The sequence below is a fragment of the Caretta caretta genome, chromosome 23, assembly GCF_965140235.1.
Source record: "Caretta caretta isolate rCarCar2 chromosome 23, rCarCar1.hap1, whole genome shotgun sequence".
Classification (NCBI taxonomy): domain Eukaryota; kingdom Metazoa; phylum Chordata; order Testudines; family Cheloniidae; genus Caretta; species Caretta caretta.
Genome location: NC_134228.1, coordinates 2,849,345 through 2,864,788, shown reverse-complemented (window position 1 = coordinate 2,864,788; position 15,444 = coordinate 2,849,345). Strand labels below are relative to the sequence as shown.

Below are 15,444 nucleotides of genomic sequence, written 5' to 3'. Positions count from 1 at the left end.
CCACCCCGCCCCCCAGCCCCTCCCACCCCGATCACCCCTCCCCATCCTGCCCCCACTCCCTTCTCCTCCCCTGATCATCCCTCCCCATCCTCCCTCCCTCCCACCCTGCCCCCAGCCCCCTCCCCACCCTGCCCCCCAGCCCCTCCCTCCCCGATCACCCCTCCCCATTCTCCCCCATCCTGCCCCCACTCCCCTCTCCTCCCTGATCATCCCTTCCCATCCTCCCTCCCTCCCACCCCGCCCCCCAGCCCCTCCCACCCCGATCACCCCTCCCCATCCTGCCCCCACTCCCTTCTCCTCCCCTGATCATCCCTCCCCATCCTCCCTCCCTCCCACCCTGCCCCCCAGCCCACTCCCCTCCCCACCCTGCCCCCAGCCCCCTCCCTCCCCCTGCCCCCCAGCCCCTCCCTCCCCGACCACCCCTCCCCATCCTGCCCCCACTCCCCTCTCCTCCCCCGATCATCCCTCCCCATCCTCCCTCCCTCCCACCCTGCCCCCCAGCCCGCTCCCCTCTCCACCCTGCCCCCCAGCCCCTCCCTCCCCCGATCATCCCTCCCCATCCTCCCTCCCTCCCACCCTGCCCCCCAGCCCCTCCCTCCCCGATCACCGCTCCCCATCCTCCCCCATCCTGCCCCCACTCCCCTCTCCTCCCCGATCATCCCTCCCCATCCTCCCTCCCTCCCACCCTGCCCCCCAGCCCGCTCCCCTACCCACCCTGCCCCCCAGCCCCTCCCTCCCCTCTCCTCCCCCGATCATCCCTCCCCATCCTCCCTCCCTCCCACCCTCTGCCCCCACCCTCCCCGATCACCCCTCCCCATCCTCCCCCAGCCCCCACTCCCCTTCCCCATCCTGCCCCCCAGCCCCCCCCCCAGGCACACAACAGCATCCCACGCCGCCCGCCCCCCGCGCACCTTGTGGGCCAGGGAGTCGAAGATGCCCCAGAAGAGCTTGCGGGTGAGATGCAACTCCTCCTCGGAGCTCACGCCGCAGCTGGCCCAGCCCGTGGGCAGGCAATAGTACTTCCAGCACCGCTCATAGTGGTTGTTCAGGAGCTGGGGGGGGGGGCGGATACAGTTACTGGGGGCGCCCCACGCTCTGGGGGACGCCCCGGTGCGTTCCAGAGCCCCAGGGCCTGGCCAGCCCCCCCCCCCCCCCGACAGCAGCACCCGGTCCTACCACCCCCCGCCCAGGGTTCCCGACCAGCAAGCGGCAAGCCCGGGCACGGCCCACCCCGCCCCTCACCTTCAGGGGCATTTTGGCAAACTCGTTGAGGACGGGCACGTCGAAGACCAGCCGGCGCAGCAGGTGCTGCAGCATGGAGGGCCGGATGCACCTGGTGGGAGAGAGCTGCTCTCACAACGGGACAGGCTGCCCGAGACACCGGGCGGGGGATAACGAACCTGCGGAACCCCCCGCTGCAGGGTCTCCCCAAGGCAAATGGCAGGGCCTGCTTGGCGTGTTTCAGTCCTCAGGCTTCAGGGCGGGAGCTGACCAGCAGCTGGGGATGCCCCGAGTAGGGCTGGCAGCCCGGTACAGCCTCCGCCGTGGGTGGGGGGCTCAACACCTGGCATTGGTCAGAGTGGGGCCGCAGACCCGGCTGGGTGCCCCTAGCGAGGGAAGGCCTTGTGTCCCATGGCCCCAACTGGGTCTGGCAGGATCCGGACAGGGCACCCTAGAGAGATCAGGCCCCGTGTCCCGAGGGGGGCCCGAGGGGCCAGGCCCCAGCCCCAGGGCTCGCCGGGCCGTACCGGCACAGGGCCATGAGACACTCCTCGATGACGTCGCGCTGGGCCTTGGTGAGGGAGCGCCCGCGGGACAGCCGGTAGATGGTGTGCAGCATGGAGTCCACCATGATGGCGCGGTGCTCGGTGCCCGCGAAGAGGGGCGCGCACTTGGTGACGAGGGGCAGGACGGCAGAGCACAGGTACCGATTCAGGGCCAGCGCCATCTCCGTGGTGCTGAAGGCGGCCTGAGGGGAGGGGGGGGACGGGTTACAGAGGAGGAGGGGCATCGGCATGGGGGGTGGGGGATCCCGGCCGGCTGCCCCCCGGCCCTGCCCCACTCACCGTGTCGAGCGAGGCGGCGGCCCGCATGTCGGGCAGGAAGCCGACCTCCAGCACGTGCAGCAGGAAGTCCTGGCTCTCGATGCCGTAGACGCGGTCCAGGAACAGCACCATGGGCGCCTTGTGATCCGGCACGAAGCTGGCCGACATCCGGGGCTCCACCACGTTCCCGTCTGGGGGGAGATACGTGGGGCGGGGGGGGGGGGGTCGCACCGGCTCAGCCAGGCCAGGCTGCAGGGGAGGGGCTGGGGTCCTGCTGCCCTGCCCCTCCCGGCCCCCCCAAAAACAGGAGTCTCCAGGGTCCCCTCTGGGAGGAAAGGGGCTCAGCCTCCTTGGTCTCCCGGTGGAGACCCCGAATATCAGTCCCCGCCGCCCCCCTCAAGCCAGCGGGTCCTGGGCCTCCCTGACCTGTGCCCTGTTCCCCATTCCCACCCCCTGAGCCAGCCAGTCCCAACCCCGCTTGCCCTGGGGCCAGACCAAAGCCAGTGCCCCATAGAGAGGAAAGGCCCCGTGGGCCATTCCCCGCCCCCCTGAGCCAGTCAGTCCCTGCCTGGAGCCAGATGGGAGGCGGCCCCAGGCCCCCTGAACCAGCCAGCCCCACACCCGGGGTCGATGGGAGATGGCCCCCAGAGGGGAAAGGCCCCAGGGCTCCCCGAACCAGCCAGCTCCCCACCCGGGGGCGAAGGGAGCCGGCCCCGGGCCCGTACCTTTGCCAAAGGCAGGGATCTGCAGGGGGAGGCTGATAATGCCGACAAGGTCGTCCAGGGGCACCAGGGAGCGCAGGATGGCCCGGATCCGCAGCGCTTCGCCCTTCCCGGCCTGAATCAGCTGTGGGCAGAGCGCAGGTGTCACCCTGCTGGCAGCAGCTGCCGGAGGCAGGGACCCCGCGCCCCCAGCCCTCCCCGGCGCTTACGTGCATCTCGGGGGCACAACGCCCCAGCAGGTCAATCAGCGCCGTGTAGAAGGACATGATGGCATTGCCCAGGTGCACCCGGTTCTCCTCGTGGGTCTCCTCCCCTCCGAACCTGCCGGGGGGCGCAGAGCAAGAGTGAGGGGGACGGGGAGGGCGAGCGCGTCGCTGGGCTGTGGGGGCCCGGGGTGCTGGCATGGGTGGGGGGCCTGGAGTGCGGGCAGAGAAGACACGAATGCTGGAGGACACACACGTGGGTCGGTGCGTGTGGGACCCGGGGAGAGGAGGGTGGGTAAGACTGAGGGGGGCAGAGGGGGAGGGGAGCGTGCAGGGCCAGGGCTGTGACCGTGGAAGGGACGGGTGGATCTCACCACGGGCGACTGTGGCCGCACGGGGGGCTGAGCGGGGCGGCACGCAGGGACGCCGGGCAGCCCCTCTGCGAGGCTGCGTTCGCAGTGATGTGTGTAGATGGTGGGGGACACACACAGACACCCTGTGCACACACAGAGTGTGAGGTAGACACCCCGACACGCACACACACTGCCCACGTGCTCGGCTGCCTGGGGTACTCACAACTCACGCAGCTACGCATCTGCATGCCCACATGCACCCTGCGCACCACCCAAGCAAACACACACGCCCAGCCGCACACCCAGAACACACGGCGTCCACTGAGGTCTATGCACCCCCGGGGCACGGCCCTCGTGCCCGTGCACACTCGCCACTGCCCGTGCAAATCCGCGCCCGCGCCCACACGCACAGCTCCCGCCGGCGGTCCTTCTTGACGGTGGGCCCGTCCCGGGCCGGGTCCTCCGAGATCTTGATGGCCTCTTCGATGGCGGCCAGCAGCCCGCTGCCACCCTCGCCGCGCAGGGCAGGCCCGAAGCACTCGGGCCGGCGGATCAGCAGCCGCACCACCACGTTGGCGTTCTCCTCCACGCTCTCGCCTGCAGGGGCGGGAGGGCACCGCGCTCAGACCCGGGGCAGGTGCACGGGGCTCCCTGCCTCACTGGCGGGTGCAGGAAAGGGGAGCCCTGAGCGGGCGGGCAGCTACCGGGGCTGGGAGAGACCTGGCTGGGAGCTCCTGGTGCCAAGGGAGGGGGGCAGGTATCAGGGGGTGGGAGGGCTGGCACATCCTGGGGCTCTGCAATCCAAGCCAGTCTCACCTAGCAAGAGACACGTTCCCGCCCTGCACCAGCTCGGTCTTTGCGGGGGGGGGGTCTTTGCACCACGACCCGCCCTGCACCGAGCTGGGGGGGTCTTTGCACCCTGACCTGCCCATGACCAGCCCGGCACCGAGCTGAGGGGTCATTGCACCCTGACCCGCCCTGCAGCGAGTTGGGGGGTCTTTGTACCCTGACCCGCCCTGCACCGAGCTGTGGGGGTCTTTGTACCCTGACCCGCCCTGCACCGAGCTGGGGGGCACGTTGCACCCTGACCCGCCCTACACCGAGCTGGGGGTGTCTTTGCACCACAACCCGCCCTTCACCGAGCTGGGGGGGGTCTTTGCACCACGACCCACCCTTCACCGAGCTGGGGGGGGTCTTTGCACCACGACCCGCCCTTCACCGAGCTGGGGGGTCATTGCACCACGACCCGCCCTTCACCGAGCTGGGGGGGTCTTTGCACCACGACCCGCCCTGCACCGAGCTGGGGGGTCATTGCACCCTGACCTGCCCATGACCAGCCCGGCACCGAGCTGAGGGGTCATTGCACCCTGACCTGCCCTGCAGCGAGTTGGGGGGTCTTTGTACCCTGACCCGCCCTGCACCGAGCTGGGGGGGGACGTTGCACCCTGACCCGCCCTGCCCCGAGCTGGGGGGGACGTTGCACCCTGACCCGCCCTGCCCCGAGCTGGGGGGGTCTTTGCACCACGACCCGCCCTGCCCCGAGCTGGGGGGGGGTCTTTGCACCACGACCCGCCCTGCCCCGAGCTGGGGGGGGGTCTTTGCACCACGACCCGCCCTGCCCCGAGCTGGGGGGGTCTTTGCACCACGACCCGCCCCTGCTCCGAGCTGGGGGGGTCTTTGCACCACGACCCGCCCTGCACTGAGCTGGGGGGGCTCCGCACACAGGGATGCCCCCTCTCCCCGCCACACCCACTTGCTCACCGTTGACAAAGACGGCAAAGCGCAGGAAGTCCAGGTAGCGCTCCCCCCCGCTGGGGTTCCAGCCGATGTCGGGGTAGCCCTTGGCCAGCAGCATGGGGCAGCTCTGCAGGCCGCAGCTCGCCAGGTACATCACCACCTGGGGGGGCAGAGAGCACGCAGACCGTGGGGTGCGGGGGTCGCAGGGAAAGGGCCAGGGGGCCGACGGTGCTCGGTGAAATGATACCCATTTACGCCAGCTGGGGACCTGGCCCCAAACTTGCCCCCCGCAAATCTCCCCCTCCCCCCACGCATCCCCCTCCCCCCCCACCAGCCCGGTCAATTTCACCCTCCCTCCCTGGTCAGTTGCGCTCTGTCCCCACCCTGCAAACCTCTCACCCCCCATGGCCACTGGCCCCCCCGCCCCGGCCCCCACCTTCTCCAGGTCCTGCTCCTGCAGCGCCAGGGCCAGCTCGTTGTTGTCGATGACGGAGGCAGCGGCCACATCCAGGGGGGTGGATCCCCGCATGCCTGGGGAGAAGAGGGGCCCGCCCGCGGGGGAGGGCAGCAGGGTTAGCACCCGGGGGCTCAGGAAGGGGGCCGGGCGCGAGCAGGGCGGTGTGCGAGGAGCCGCCTGGCGTTTACACACACACACACACACACGCGTGTGTGCGTCACGCTGCCCCCTGCTGGAGGGGCTGAGCCCTGCTCCGTGTGCGTGTGTCCCTGCTGCCCCCGCCAGGTGAGGCCGCGCCCCCCTGGCTGTGTGTCCCGCGCCCCGTCCTGCCGGCGGCTGTGGGGACTCCGGCCCGGCTCACCCAGCCCGACGCCGCTGTTCCCCAGCAGGTAGCTGAGGTGGTCGAACATGGAGCGCTGATTCTGGCGGCTGATGCGGCAGAAGTAACAGAGGAAGCGGCAGCAGCTGGTCACCATCTTGGGGAAGCGAATCTCCTGGGGAGGGGCGACCGGGTGTTGAAGACGCCGGTAACTCCCCCCCCCCCCATCCCTGCTCAGCCAGCTCCGCCCCCATCTCCCCCCTCTGCTCCTGGGGCAACAGCCCCCCCCCCCGGCTGCGGCCAGGGCCGGAGTCTACACCACGGCAGCTCTCACAGCCGGGGGGGAGGGGGGGGGGATCCTCTCTCCTCCCTGCCCCCTCCGGCCCTGTGGCAGCAGCCCCGTCTCCGAGCCACCCTGCCGAGCCTCCTCCCTCTGAGTGTCCTCCCCCCGTGCCCCACCCCAGAGGTGGCTGCATCTCAGCACCCAGTGAGGGGTCCCGGTATAAACAGCCCCCGCGCCCCACCCCAGAGGTGGCTGCATCTCAGCACCCGGTGAGGGGTCCCGGTATAAACAGCCCCCGCGCCCCACCCCAGGCTCTCTTTGGTTCCTGTACACAACTTGGGGCATTGTGTGCCGTCAGTGTCCGGCAGCTGGGGTTGGGGAATGAACTCCCATGCGTTGCATTTCTTCGAGGTCGGGGGTTTTCTGCGCCCGGTCTCAGTTCTTTGCAAGGCTTGGCTCAGCTGTTTCTGAGCTACGCCCCACACGGCCTAGGCATTCAAGGGGGGTCCTGGACATTCAACCCCGACACACACTTCCCTTCCCACCCACCCCATGATTGGACGCTGCTCAGAGGGGCAGGGAGCTGTGGGGCAGGCCCTATGGCAGAGCTGAGGGTGGCGAGCCCAGCGCTGGGAGAACAGGGGGCTGTGGATCGGGGGGAGGGCACTGGCAGTGAAGCAGGGGGACCCCAGGCCCAGGGTGCACCAGTGGTGAGGGGACCCCAGGGCCAGGGGGCACGGGGATCCAGCAGTGAGGCTGGGGGCCCCAGGGCTGGGGGGTGCAGGGTGCAGGGCACCGGCACAGCCTGGGGATCCCAGGGCCAGGCCAGCGAGGTGTGGGGCACCAACAGAGCAGGAGGACCCCAGGGCCAGGGGGCACGGGGAGCCAGCAGTGAGGCAGGGGGCCCCAGGGCTGGGGGGTGCAGGGTGCGGGGCACCGGCACAGCCTGGGGATCCCAGGGCCAGGCCAGCGAGGTGTGGGGCACCAGCAGAGCAGGAGGACCCCAGGGCCAGGGGGCACGGGGAGCCAGCAGTGAGGCAGGGGGCCCCAGGGCTGGGGGGTGCAGGGTGCGGGGCACCGGCACAGCCTGGGGGCCCCAGGGCCGGCCCAGTGGGGTGTAGGGCACCGGCAGAGCAGGGGGACCCCAAGGCCAGGGGGCACCCCAGGGCTTTTCAGTCAAGCCCGGCTGTTCTGCGAAAGGACCTGCTCTAGGAATGGTTTGGGGGCAGGTTCTCCAGGGGGGTCCTGCTCCGACCTGGCGTGAAGTCGGGCTCACGGGGCCCCGCAAGCCGGGGGACCCTCCGCTCACCTTGGACTCGCCCCCTCCCAGCACGTTGACCATCACCTCCATGACTGTCTCGTGCATGCTGAGGGCTCGCATCAGATTGGGGTGCTGGTAGAAGACTTTGTTGTTCATGATGTTTCTGCGGAGGGAGGAGGGGACGGGGGGATATGGACCCTGCGGTGCGGGCGGCACCGGGCTGGGCTTTAGCCACAGGCCCTTACCACGCTGGGGGCTGAGTCACTGGTGAAGGGAGCGGGGGGGGGGGGGTCCTAGCACACACCTCCCTGCACCCCCCCCCCTCCACTGGCCTCTCATGATCGGGCACTGCTCAGAGGGAGCAGGGAGGTGTGGGGCAGGCGGATCAGGAGTGAGGGGTGTGGACAGCAAGGGGACCCCAGGGCAGGGGGTACGGGGCGCAGGCAGCGAGGGGACCCAAGGGCCAGGGCAGGGCTGGGGGGTGCAGGGTGTGGGCAGCGAGGGGGACCCCAGGACCAGGGGGCGTGGGTAGCAAGGGGACCCCAGGGCCGGGGGGGGGCGCAGGCAGTGAGGGGACCCCAGGGCCGGGGGATGCAGGGTGCGGGCAGCGAGGGGATCCCAGGGCCGGGGGGCGCGGGCGGCGAGGGGGACCCCAGGGCCGGGGGGGGGGGCGCGGGCGGCGAGGGGACCCCAGGGCCGGGGGGTGCAGGGTGTGGGCAGCGAGGGGACACCAGGGCCGGGGGGTGCAGGGTGCGGGCAGCGAGGGGATCCCAGGGCCGGGGGATGCAGGGTTCGGGCAGCGAGGGGATCCCAGGGCCGGGGGGGCGCGGGCAGCGAGGGGGACCCCAGGGCCGGGGGGCGCGGGCAGCGAGGGGACCCCAGGGCCGGGGGGCGCGGGCAGCGAGGGGGACCCCAGGGCCGGGGGGCGCGGGCAGCGAGGGGGACCCCAGGGCCGGGGGGCGCGGGCAGCGAGGGGGATACCCAATGCTCTGGATCATGAGGGTCTCCTCCTCCGGGCCCATCTGCACGATGAGCAACGAGCGGATCTGGCCCAGGCTCTCGAGCAGGCTCATGGCGTCGCCCACGGAGACGGCGTTGATGGTGTAGGCCCGGGGCAGGGCGCGGAGCAGCTCCCCGATGGCGTCATACTGCCGGTGCAGCAGGCTGAACATGACCCGCACCAGCGCCGGGCTCTGGATGAAGGACTCCTGCGCCCAGTGCACCATGGTGTGGGAGATCAGCTCCTGCAGCGTGCCTGGGGGCGGGGGCGGGGGGTCAGCGCCCGGTGGCTGGGGGGCTGCGGGTGGTGCAGGGGACAGCGGCAGTGCCATGGGGCCTGGACCCTAAGACTGGGGCATCGTGGGACCCACAGCTCAGGGGCCCTCTGCCAAGGGGGCCCTAAAACAAGAGGCTCGGAGGTCACTGGGGGTCCCCCCAGCATGACACCCCTGCATGGGGGGCAGTGCATGCCTGGAAACACCCCACCCACAGAGGGGATGCCATAGGCACCAGCTCCCTGTCCCAGCCAGCCCCCCCCAGCCGGCACTCAGGCTCCCGTCCCAGCCAGCCCCCCCCAGCCGGCACTCAGGCTCCCATCCCAGCCAGCCCCCCCCCCCCCCAGCCAGCACTCAGGCTCCCGTCCCAGCCAGCCCCCCCCAGCCAGCCCCCCCGGCTCACTGGGTGTTGGCTCCTCCTCGGGGGGCAGCTCCTCCTCCATTTCCTTCTTCTTCCGGAAGCTCAGCACCTTCTCCACCAGGGTCCTCAGCCGGCGCCGCAGGGACATGTCCTCCTCCTCCTCCTCCTCTCCCCCTTCGGCCTCGATGCCTGGGGGGACACGGCACGAATGGGCCCTGGGGGGGGCGACACCTGGCGGGATGAGTCCCTGGGGGTGGGGGGACACCCGGTGGGACGGGGCTCGGGGCACTGGGGATGGGGGGACACTCGGCAGGATGTGTCCCTGGGCACTGGGGGGTGGGGGGGGCACACCCGGCAGGACGGGGCCTGGGGCACGGGGGGGGCACACCCGGCAGGACGGGGCCCGGGGCCCTCACCACAGTGGCTCAGCAGGTCGGTGTGGAAGTCCAGCAGCTCGTCGCGGATGTCCTCGGGCACCAGGCACTCCTCCTCGTCTGCCCCGTGCTTGAAGTGCAGCAGCATGTTGATCTGGGGGGGGGGGGTGAGATGGTGAGGGGCGGGGAGCACAGGGGGAAGGGGGGGGCCAGCAGACCAGGGCCGGGGCTGGACCTGCTGCTGCCCCAGCTCCTGGCCCCTTTGCCCCACACGCTGGTCCAGCCCCTCGCCCCCTCCCCCCCACGTCCCTGCCCCACTGACATCCTGAGGCTGGCCAGGGGCCAGGTGGGGTGCGGGACCGTCCAGGGGCCGGGGGGCTGATACCGGAAACTGGAGTGTCTAGGGGAATTGCTTGTGTGACTTACGGTCAGCCAGTGGGGTGAGACCAAAGTCCTCTCTGGCTGGCTGGTTTGATTTGCCTCAATAGCGAAGGTAACCCAGCCCGGGGCTGGCCCTGAATCGATTCTCTCCGTTGCGTCCCGCCAGAGGCAGCATCGTTACAGCCGGCGAGGGGCCAGGTGCCGTGCTGGGGTCAAGCAGCGCGCGGGGGCCGGGCAAGGGGCCGGGCGGGGGGCTGGGTGAGGGACCAGGCCAGGTGGGGGGCTGGGTGGCGTGCTGGGGCCGGGCGGGGGCCCGGGAGGCGTGCCGGGGCCGGGCGAAGGGCCGGGCAAAGGGCCGGGCAAAGGGCCGGGCAAAGGGCCGGGCAAAGGGCCGGGGCTGGGCGAGGGACCAGGCCGGGTGGGGGGCTGGGTGGCGTGCTGGGGCTGGGCGGCGTGCCGGGGCCGGGGCCGGGCAGTGGGCTGGGGCCGGGCGGGGGCCCGGGCGGTGTGCCGGGGCTGGGCGAAGAGCCGGGCGAGGGACCGGGGCTGGGCGAGGGACCAGGCCGGGTGGGGGGCTGGGCGGCGTGCCGGGGCCGGGGCTGGGCAGTGGGCCGGGGCCCGGGCGGTGTGCCGGGGCTGGGCGAAGAGCCGGGCGAGGGACCGGGGCTGGGCGAGGGACCAGGCCGGGTGGGGGGCCGGGCGGTGTGCCGGGGCTGGGCGGGGGGGCCGGGCGGTGTGCCGGGGCCGGGCGAGGGGCCGGGGCCGGGCGAGGGCCGTACCTGTTCCTGCGGGGGCGAGCGGAACTCGCGGGTGCGCCGGGCCGTCTCGGCGGCCGACATGGTGAAGGCCTGCATGAGCTGCCCGTAGCGTTGGCGCTGGTTGCTCTGGAGACGGTCCATGTAGCGCTCGGAGAAGGCGATGATCGCCTCCACCCGGTGCTGCAGCTCCCGGTCACAGAAGTACTGTAGCAGGTTGCACATCTGGGGGGAGGGGGCCGTCAGTGCCGGGGGGTGGGGGGAACGGGGCAGGGATATGGCAGGGTGTGACGAAGTGGGGCTGTTCTTAATGTTTCCTCTGAACAGTCTGGGGGTGCCTCAGTTTCCCCTAGGCAGTTCTTAAGTATCTAGGGGGTGGGATGAGGGTGTATGATCATTGCAGAGCCCTAGAGGGCAGGTGTGTGCAGGGGTCTGGACACAGAGAATGGCCGACACCCTGTTTCCTGGCAACTGATGGCCTGGGCCCTTCCCCCCTGCAAGGTGAGAGCTAAAGGGCTGGAGAACAAACGAACCCGGTGACCTCCTGGCCCGGGAAAGGGACAAAGCCCAGAGGAGGAGGGGCTGGAGGGAGTTTCAGTTTGGGGCTGGCTGGGACATGGAGTGAAGGGCAGACGTGGTTGTCTGGCTCACTGCCCCCCAAAATGGACCCAGCTGAGGGGTCCTGTTCTCTGCGCCTGCAAGCTCTGTTTTAGACCATGTTCCTGTCATCTAATAAACCTTCTGTTTTACTGGCTGGCTGAGAGTCCCGTCTGACTGCGAAGTTGGGGGGCAGGACCCTCTGGCTTCCCCAGGACCCCGCCTGGGGGGACTCGCTGTGGGAAGCGCATGGAGGGGCAGAGGAGGCTGAATGCTCCGAGGTCAGACCCAGGAAGGTGGAGCCGGGTGAGCTGTGTGTCCTGCAGACAGGCTGCTCACAGGAAGGCGACTGCCCCAGAGTCCTGACTGGCTTCATGGGGAGCAGTTCCAGAGCATCGCCCGGGGACCCCGTGACACAGGGAAGGACAGGCCACCTATGATGTGGGGAGATGGGGAACCCCCAACTCCGTGTCATGGGGAGACAGGGGCAGGGATCCCCGCTCCGTGCCGTGAGGAAATGGGGGCTGGGGTCAGGGTCTCCCCACCCTGTGCCATGAGGAGACGGGGGGGTGGGGTCAGGGTCCCCTGGCTCCATGCCGTGAGGAAATGGGGGGTGGGATCAGGGTCTCCCCGCTCCGTGCCGTGAGGAAATGGGGGGTGGGGTCAGGGATCCCCGGCTCCGTGCCGTGAGGAAATGGAGGGTGGGATCAGGGTGGGATCAGGGATCAGGGTCAGAGACCCCCCCACTCCACGCCACGGATCTCTCACCTGCAGCTTGACCGACTCAGGCAGCTTCATCTGCAGCAGCCCCTCCTCCAGCCCCTCGGCCTCCTCCTCGCCGGCCTTGGCCCCGGCCTTCTCCCCCTGCTCCTCCTCCTCCTCCGGCTTCTCCGCCTCGCCCCGCTCCTCCTCGGCGGGCTCCCCGAAGACGGCCGGCTCGATCATGCGCAGGATGTGCCGCACGTCCTCGTCCCCAAAGACGCCCATGATCAGCAGGGTGGAGACCAGCTTGAGGACGGGCACGAAGTGGAACTGGACGCTGCCGCCCACCGGGTCCCGGCTGTGCTGCCCGCCGTCCTGCACCGCCTCCGTCAGCATGGCCAGGGCCTTCAGCTTCAATGCCTCCAGCGGCAGGGCGGGGCTCAGCTGGTACCGCTCGGGGCTGGTGCTGACGAAGCAGGGCGGGGCGAAGTGCAGGGGCGGGCGCAGGCAGGTGCTGGTGCCCACGCCGGGCAGGCCGGGCTTCCGGCTGCCCTCGGGGAAGAGCCGGATGCTCTTGGTGGCGTCCGTCATGGGCACGATGAACTCGTTGTTCATGGAGAGCCGGGCCCGCTTGGCCGACTCCAGGTGCATGCTGATGAGCAGGCCATAGTAGCCGCTGCGCAGCGGGCCGGGCAGGTGGGGGCTCTCGATGGCGTAGAGCAGCTGGGATTCATCCACGTGGCTGCACAGGGCGTGGGCCACCCGGTTGTTGCCCAGGGCGCACACGGCGCAGTAAAGCTGCAGCGAGTGTTGCTGGAACGTCAGCAGGGCCAGCTGCTCTGACAGCTCCAGGATGTCGATGCACCTGCCGGGGGGGGGGGGGGGGGGAATGGGGCCCACAGGTTGGAGCAGGGGGGTGGGAGCCAGGACCCCTGGGCTCCGTCCCCAACTCGGGGCGGGGAGTCGGGGGATTGGGAATCAGGACTCTTGGGTTCTATCCCCAGCTCCGCAAGAGGAGTTGGGTCTAGTGGTTAGAGCAGGGGGGTTGGTGGGAATCAGGACTGCTGGGTTCCAATCCAGGGTCTGACAGTGAACCGTCCTTGGAGAAAGTAATTTCCCCCCTCTCTGTGCTTCAGTTCACCGCTTCCTCCATCACTGAGATGCACCCACGGCAGCTGTTTGTCAGCCACACAGCATACTTCTGACAGGGAGCCAGGTGCGGAGGGACAGAAGGGTCCCTGGAGGGGGGTGGGACCAGGAAAGCAGGGCCATTCCCTAGCTTGCACCGCGATTGCTCCCGGAGGCCTGACCCTCGTGGGACACTGACGGTGTGTGGACCGGCCACTGGGAAGTGACACAAGAGTTTATAGCTTACCACCGCTGCCAGCTCAGGGAGTCGGTCCCTAAGCTCCAGGGCTTTAGGACAAGCACAGAGATGGGGGTGACAGGGTTCCCCGCACTGGCTCTCTCCCCGGGGGCCTGTGCCAGGAGGGAGCGCTCACCGGCTCTCCTCGGGGATGTGCAAGGCCATCATGACCAGGGGGTCGCTGCACTCCACCATCCAGCCGTGCCGGTCGCTGATGCGGGCTGTCTCCACAGCCAGGAACTCGTTGGGCACGCGGCTCCAGGTCACCGGCGTCAGCATCTGGATGACGAGGCGTGGTGGGCACTGCGGCTCGGGGTTCTTCCGCTCGCTGTGGAACATGGCGGCCGAGAGGGGCATGATGTTCTGCCAGGGGCAGAGAGAGGCCAAGAATCAGTGTCTGAGCTGGGAGAGAACCCAGGAGTCCTGGCTCCCAGACCCCCCCCAGCTTTAACTCACCTGACCCCACTCCCCTCCCAAAGCCAGAATAGAACCCAGGAGTCCAAGACCCAATCCCTTGTCCTGACCTACTAGTCCCCGCACAGAACAGGCAAAGTGACTGCGCTTAATTCTCAAAGCAAATCCCTTCCAGACACTCATTGGCACCACCCGCCCAGCTGTGCCGGGGGGCAGGGCGGAGGACCCTCGATGTGCCGGGGGGCAGGGGCAGGGCAGGTTGGAGACAGCCCAGCTGTGCCGGATGGTGGGGGCGAGGGACCCCAGGGCCGCCCCTACCTTCATCTTGCCCAGCTCGAACTGGAAGACGTTCTGGCTCGTGGGAAGGACGAAGACGGCCGGGAAGAGCTTGGTGTTCGGCTCCACCTGGCCCAAACACAGGGAGTGAGACACGGCCCGGAGCCAGCGGGTCCCCGGGGCCTGTCCCCTCTAAGGGGCACCGGCTCCCAGGCCGGGCCAGGGCGCGGACCGGCTGGCCGTGGGCACGGGGGGGACCCCGGCCGTGCCCCGGGGGGCGGCTCACCTGGTAGAAGGTGTTGATCTCCTTGCCGTTGGCCGTGAAGGTCATGAGCCCCGTGGCCAGGTCCACCAGGCAGCCGAGCACCAGGTCCACGGTGCTGACCCGGGTCTGCTGCGCGCTGCTCACGAACTCCCCGCCCCACACCAGGTAGCAGTTGCTGCGCTTGATGCTGTCAGAGGAGGGGTGGGCCCAGGGGTAATTCACCCCTCTCCCCCGCCCCGCAGCCACCTACTCCCCACCCCCACGCGCCCTCCCCGGCCGGGCCCCTTGTCCCCCTGCCCCCCGAACTCCCCTGCCCCAGAGCCCCGGGGCCCCTCCTGCCGTGTGTCTGCAGGGCTCCAGGGCCGTGGCCCCTGCGCCCCACAGCCTCCAACCCCACAACCCCACCCTATGACCCCATGGCCTCCTGCCCCACATCCCCCATGGCCCTGCCCCATGGCGTCCACGGCCTCCTCTACCACGGTCTCCTGTCCCATGGCCCCCACCCCACAACGCCATGGCCTTCTGATTGATATCCCCCATGGCCTCTGTGACGAAGTGGGACTGTTCTTAATGTTTCCTCTGAATAGTGTGGGGGTGCCTCAGTTTCCCCTAGGCAGTTCTTAAGTATCTAGGTGGTGGGGTAAGGGTGTATGATCCTTGCAGAGCCCTAGAGGGCAGGTGTGTGCAGGGGTCTGGACACAGAGAATGGCCGACACCCTGTTTCCTGGCAACTGATGGCCTGGGCCCTTCCCCCCTGCAAGGTGAGAGCTGAAGGGTTGGAGAACAAAGGAATCAGGTGACCTCCTGGCCCGGGAAAGGAACAAAGCCCAGAGGAGGAGGGGCTGGAGGGGTTTTCAGTTTGGGGCTGGCTGGGACATGGAGTGAAGTGCAGACGTGGTTGTCTGGCTCACTGCCCCCCAGAATGGACCCAGCTGAGGGGTCCCGTTCTCTGCACCTGCAAGCTCTGTGTTAGACCATGTTCCTGTCGTCTAATAAACCTTCTGTTTTACTGGCTGGCTGAGAGTCCCGTCTGACTGCGGAGTTGGGGTGCAGGACCCTCTGGCTTCCCCAGGAGCCCCGCCTGAGCGGACTCGCTGTGGGAAGCGCACGGAGGGGCAGAGGATGCTGAAGGCTCCGAGGTCAGACCCAGGAAGGTGGAAGCTGTGTGAGCTGTGTGTCCTGCAGACAGGCTGCTCACAGGAAGGCGACTGCCCCAGAGTCCTGACTGGCTTCATGGGGAGCAGTTCCAGAGCATCGCCCAGGGACTCCGTGACAGCCTCCCGTCCCACAACCCCATGG

General features: G+C 69.6%; 1 protein-coding gene across 9 annotated transcripts in view; it reads right to left on the bottom strand.

Moving 5' to 3' along the window:
• The window catches only part of RYR1 (ryanodine receptor 1), a 99,599-nt gene that overhangs the window by 46,709 nt on the left and 37,446 nt on the right, over window positions 1–15,444 (bottom strand). For all 9 annotated transcript variants that reach the window (XM_075122347.1, XM_075122344.1, XM_075122341.1 and 6 more), the window contains exons 33-51: window positions 14,167–14,332; window positions 13,923–14,009; window positions 13,327–13,553; window positions 11,891–12,689; window positions 10,550–10,750; window positions 9,432–9,543; window positions 9,058–9,204; window positions 8,362–8,635; window positions 7,429–7,543; window positions 5,879–6,011; window positions 5,497–5,591; window positions 5,085–5,220; window positions 3,734–3,920; window positions 2,977–3,088; window positions 2,771–2,891; window positions 2,067–2,236; window positions 1,749–1,969; window positions 1,243–1,333; window positions 912–1,052 (exon numbers count right to left, since the gene is read on the bottom strand). In XM_075122347.1, coding sequence (XP_074978448.1) covers window positions 912–1,052; window positions 1,243–1,333; window positions 1,749–1,969; window positions 2,067–2,236; window positions 2,771–2,891; window positions 2,977–3,088; window positions 3,734–3,920; window positions 5,085–5,220; window positions 5,497–5,591; window positions 5,879–6,011; window positions 7,429–7,543; window positions 8,362–8,635; window positions 9,058–9,204; window positions 9,432–9,543; window positions 10,550–10,750; window positions 11,891–12,689; window positions 13,327–13,553; window positions 13,923–14,009; window positions 14,167–14,332 — 3,535 coding nt within the window. The remainder of the gene's footprint in view (window positions 1–911; window positions 1,053–1,242; window positions 1,334–1,748; window positions 1,970–2,066; window positions 2,237–2,770; window positions 2,892–2,976; window positions 3,089–3,733; window positions 3,921–5,084; window positions 5,221–5,496; window positions 5,592–5,878; window positions 6,012–7,428; window positions 7,544–8,361; window positions 8,636–9,057; window positions 9,205–9,431; window positions 9,544–10,549; window positions 10,751–11,890; window positions 12,690–13,326; window positions 13,554–13,922; window positions 14,010–14,166; window positions 14,333–15,444) is intronic.